This window comes from Salvelinus sp. IW2-2015, unplaced genomic scaffold (genome assembly GCF_002910315.2).
Source record: "Salvelinus sp. IW2-2015 unplaced genomic scaffold, ASM291031v2 Un_scaffold959, whole genome shotgun sequence".
NCBI lineage: Eukaryota > Metazoa > Chordata > Actinopteri > Salmoniformes > Salmonidae > Salvelinus > Salvelinus sp. IW2-2015.
Window position 1 is genome coordinate 117028 of NW_019942663.1, and position 4926 is coordinate 121953.

At 47.2% G+C, this 4926-nt stretch overlaps 1 protein-coding gene across 3 annotated transcripts in view; it reads left to right on the plus strand.

Annotated features, from left to right (window-relative positions):
* Positions 1-4926, plus strand: part of LOC112069266 (uncharacterized) — a 16539-nt gene that overhangs the window by 3006 nt on the left and 8607 nt on the right. For 2 of the 3 annotated variants that reach the window (XM_070438479.1, XM_070438482.1), the window contains 2 exon segments: positions 4365-4468; positions 4806-4884. In XM_070438479.1, the coding sequence (XP_070294580.1) occupies positions 4365-4468; positions 4806-4884 (183 nt within the window). 3 annotated transcript variants of the gene reach the window in all.

Sequence of the window (4926 nt, forward strand, 5' to 3'; positions counted from 1 at the left end):
GGTCTTTTCCGGTGCAGAGGGAGCAGGGCGGAGTGGGTCGTGTGTGCTGGTGGTGTGTGTGTGTGTGTGTGTGTGTGTGTGTGTGTTGGTTGTGTTGTGTGTGTGTGTGTGGTGTTCTGCAGGCAGAGAGAAAAAGGGAAGGGTGTGTGTGAAGGGGGATACAGAGAAATGGTGTGTGTGTGTGTGTGTGTGTGTGTGTGTGTGTGTGTGGTGTGTGTGTGTGTGTGTGTGTGTGTGTGTGTGTGTGTGTGTGTGTGTGTGTGTGTGTGTGTGGTGGACTTAGACAGGGCAGTGTGTTTGCTTGTGTGTAAGAGACAGGAAAGGAGAGTGTTTATCCATCTACTTTGTTTATGAAAGAGGGAAGGACCGTGTGTGTGGTGTGGGGGGGGGGGGGGGGGGGGGGGGGGGGGTGCGTGTGAGAGAGAATGTTATCCATGGAGGAGGGAGAGTGTGCGAAGAGGATTGCGGTGAGTGTGTGCATGCTTGCCTTATGGAGACTAGTGTAGTGTGTGAGAGGATGTGTGTGTATTAAATGTATGTGCATGCATGGGAGAAAGAGATGGTGCATGTTTTCCCTGGAGATTGTGTGTGTGTTAGAGGAGAAGAAAGAGTCTAAGGAGTGGTGTATGGTGTAGAATTGCGTGGTGTGTGTATTTTTTCTATGTGTGTGTGTGCGTTGTGGTGGTGTGTGGTGTGTGTGGTGTGTGTGTGTGTGTGTGGTGTGTTGTGTGTGGTGTTGGGTGTGGTGTGTGGTGTGTGTTGCTGTGTGTGTTGTGTGTCTTGTGTGTGTGTGTGTGAGTGAGATGAGAGATAGCATTGCTCTCGCGGAACATGAAGACTGGTGGTTGTGGATATATTCTGAGAGAGAGGGGAGGTACGAGAGAACCGTTGAGATGTGTGTGTGCGGGCATTTGAGCTGAGTCTGCCTGGCGTGTGTTGTCTGTGTGCTGTGTGTGTGTGTGTGTTGTGTGAGACATGTGTGCTTTGAGAAGGTGTGGTGTCTGATGTGGTTGGTGAAGAGAATGGGTGGTGAGCAAGAGGCAGATAACGATAACGCCGCGATGTGAAAAGTGGAAACCTTTAGGGGGGGATAGTAGGGGGGGTCACATGTTGGCCGAGGAAGGGTGGATTTGTGGGATAGCTAGTGCTCGAGGAGCAGGGCAGTATTAGAAAATTACTTGAGGAGGTGTGTTTGGCGTGCATCGTGGGCTTGGCGTGGGGATGCTTTGATGGAAGAGATTTGGAAAGTGTGAAACGGGAAAGTGGTGTCGATGTTTGCCCGCCGTGGTCATAGAAGTCCGATTAATTGAGATGAGTGGATTCGTTGTGAGGTGGTGGAGATTGCTGTGACCGGCGATGGTGAGGGGGTGTTTGTGAGTGTGGTGATTTGTGTGGTGTTGGTGGTGTGGGTGTGGTGGCTGTTGGTTGATCTGGTGAGGGGTGTGTGGTGCTAAATAGTGTGTTGGTTGGGTGTGGATGTTAGTGTGTGTGTGTGTGAGGCGTAGTGTGTGTAGTGTGTAGTTTGTCGGTGTGTGATGTGTGTGTGTGTGTTTTTGTGTGTGTGGTGTGTTCTCGTGTCGTGTGTTTTTTCTGTGGGGGTGCGTGGTAAGTGTATGTGTGGTTCATTTGTTGCGGAGGAAGAGAAAGGGAGTGATAGAGTGAAGGACAGATGGAATGGAGAAGAGAGACATCTGATTAGACAGTGCTAGAATAGACCACACACACACACACACACACAATGGAATATCACCAAGAGAGACACTCCTGTGGACTTACTTCCTCAAACCTGGTTGGGTTTACGTGAACATGTCATGATAAATCGTAGAGACTGGCGATATTACGTGGTCATAACTGGTCCCTGGTCAAAAGTAGTGCACTATATAACGTGTGGTCGTAGTGCATTGAATCATGTAGAATTCACAAACACACATAGTAGTAGACAATTTCACACTTGTCCCATCTGCTGTATTTGAAGACACATAAAGCCATCAAGGAGAAATAAGCAAAATTCCATTGGAACAAATTGGTTAGGAAATACACTATATATATATATACACAATTAGTGGATTTGGCTATTTCAGCCACATCTGTTGCTGACAGGTGTATAAAATCGAGCACACAACTATGCAGTCTCCATAGACAAACATTGGCAGTAGAATGGCCTTACTGAAGACCTCAGTGACTTTCAACGTGGCACTGTCATAGGATGCCATGTCAGTTCGTCAAATTTCTGTCCTGCTGGAGCTGCTCCAATCAACTGTAAGTGCTGTTATTGTGAAGTGGAAAGGTCTAGGAGCAACAACGTCTCAGCCGTGAAGTGGTAGGCCACACACAAGCAACATCAGCACAAGAACTGTTCGTCAGGTGATTCATGAAAGGGTTTCCATGGCCGAGCAGCCGCACACAAGCCTAAGATCACCATGCGCAATGCCAAGCGTCGGCTGGAGTGGTGTAAAGCTCACCGCCATTGGACTCTGGAGGTCCCGTGTGGCTCAATCGGTAGAACATGGCGCTTGTAACGCCAGGGTTGTGGGTTTGATTCCCACTGGAGAACAGTATAAAAAAAGTATGAAAATGTATGCACTCACTACTGTGTACTACTGGATAAGAGCGTCTTCTAAATGACTACAATTAGAAAAAAATGTCAATTGGGCAGTGGGAACAAGTTCTCTGAAGTGGTGGATCACACTTCACCATCTGGCAGTCCGACGGACAAATCTGGGTTTGGCGGATGCCAGGTGAATGCTACCTGCCCCAATGCATAGTGCCAACTGTAAAGTTTGGTGGAGGAGAAATAATGGTCTGGGGCTGTTTTTCATGGTTCGGGCTAGGCCCCTTAGTTCCTGTGTAGGGAAATCTTAACGCTACAGCATACAATGACATTCTAGATGATTTTGTGGCAACAGTTTGGGGAAGGCCCTTTGCTGTTTCAGCATGACAATGGCCCCGTGCACAAAGCAAGGTCCATACAGAAATGGCTTGTCGAGATCGGTGTGGAACAACTTGACTGGCCTGCATAGAACCCTGACCTCAACTCCATCGAACACCTTTGGGATGAATTGGAACGGCAACTGCGAGCCAGGCCTAATCACCCAACATCAGTACCCGACCTCACTAATGCTCTTGTGGCTGAATGGAAGCAAGTCCCCGCAGCAATGTTCCAACATCTAGTGGAAAGCCTTCTCAGAAAAGTGGAGGCTGTTATAGCAGCAAAGGGGAGGACCAAATCCATATTAATGCCCAATTTAATTTAATTTTGGAATGAGATGTTTGCAGAGCAGGTGTCCACATACTGTTGGTCATGTAGTGTATGTAACCTAAGTGGAGGTATTTACCAGGCTAGAAAGGCTGTGGTACTGTACTACACACACACACTATAAACCACTGTACTGTATGTAAATCAGTTGTTGCTAATGCCTCTCATAGCTCTACCATTACAGACCACTCTAGATAATGTTAATTACCTCACACAATAGGGAATGGGTGAAACGCATTTAAAAGAAGGCTGTTACTTTAAGAAAGAGCAACTGGGCCCAAGCTTACATGAGTGACCATGCAGACACACACACACGAGAGTGTGTGTGTACACATAGAAAGTGCGCAGGCGCGCACATAACACAGCACACAACCACGTTTAGTCTACACCACACATCAAAACATAACACTGGAGTCAGATGAGAAAGCGAGGGGCAATCAGTACAAGACAGCGAGTTCTGGTTTGGTATCTCTGCTCAAAGAGGTCTCCATCCTCTCTCACACACGAAGCTCACACAGAGACACACACACACACACACACACATGCCAGATGTCTGTTAGCACACACACAAATCTTACACACAACATGACACACAAAACATCAAATGTACAACGGACGGGACGCACGGTGCATAATTGAACACTTGAGAAACCAAGGCACTGTCTTCCTATGGCCTAGTTTTAAGAGCCTTCAATGTCATATAAGGAAAAAATAGAAAGAATTACAGAAAACAGTGTGTGTGTGTGTGTGTGTGTAGAAAAACTGCCCTAAATCACACTGATCCAAAGCCAGTTTCTAGTGCTTGGATTTGAATGGTTACAGCTAGGATTGAGGCAAAGAAAGATTAGCTCAGATCAGCTTCTAGTGTATCCACTGCTCTTACAAGTGGCTTTACGCTATGGCTAGACTCTGCACCGTAGTCACAGATCTTGTATCAGTTTACCATCCCTGTATCCTGAAGTGGAGTGAAACTCAACACAGACCTTGGATCAGTGTCTTGTATTGTGGCTTGTGATTCACAAATGTCCCTTCAACACCAATTTACCCAGTAAGCATTGATGAAATTGATAGAATCTCTCTCTCTCTCTCCCCTGTGTGTGTTCCACAGACGAGGTTGTGGGAGGAAAAGGAAGGGAACGCCAGTGAAAGTGTGCGACCGAGTCTTTGTCACAGAGGATGAGGAGGACAGCTCCGAACACAGCTACTGTCCAGGTGTGTGTTTGTCCTATATTGATGATTATTGTGTTGACACGTGTGTGTGTGTGTAATAGTTGTGTAGTGTGTGTCCTTGTGAGTGTATGCATCCATGATTGTGTGTGTTATGGGTGGAAGAGGGGGGTGTGTGTGCGTGCTGACCTATATAAATGTGTGTTTGTGTTCGTGTGTGCGACTGTGTTCGTGCGCGACTGGTGTGTGATGTGCATATGCGTTCAGGTGGGGGAAAGGTTGATGACCTTGTGTGTGTTCTTTCATACGTGTCAGTGTGTGTGCAGTCGTGCATGTGTGTCTGTGTGCATTCGTGTGTAATCCTTTTGTACTCTTCTCTCAGGTGATGGTAAGGAGGCTGCAGAGAACAAACGACCAACACTGGATGGACCATGCTACATCAATGACCCTGCTCAGATCTGGTGAGTGTGATTGTGTGTGTGTGTGTGTGTGTGTGTGTGTGT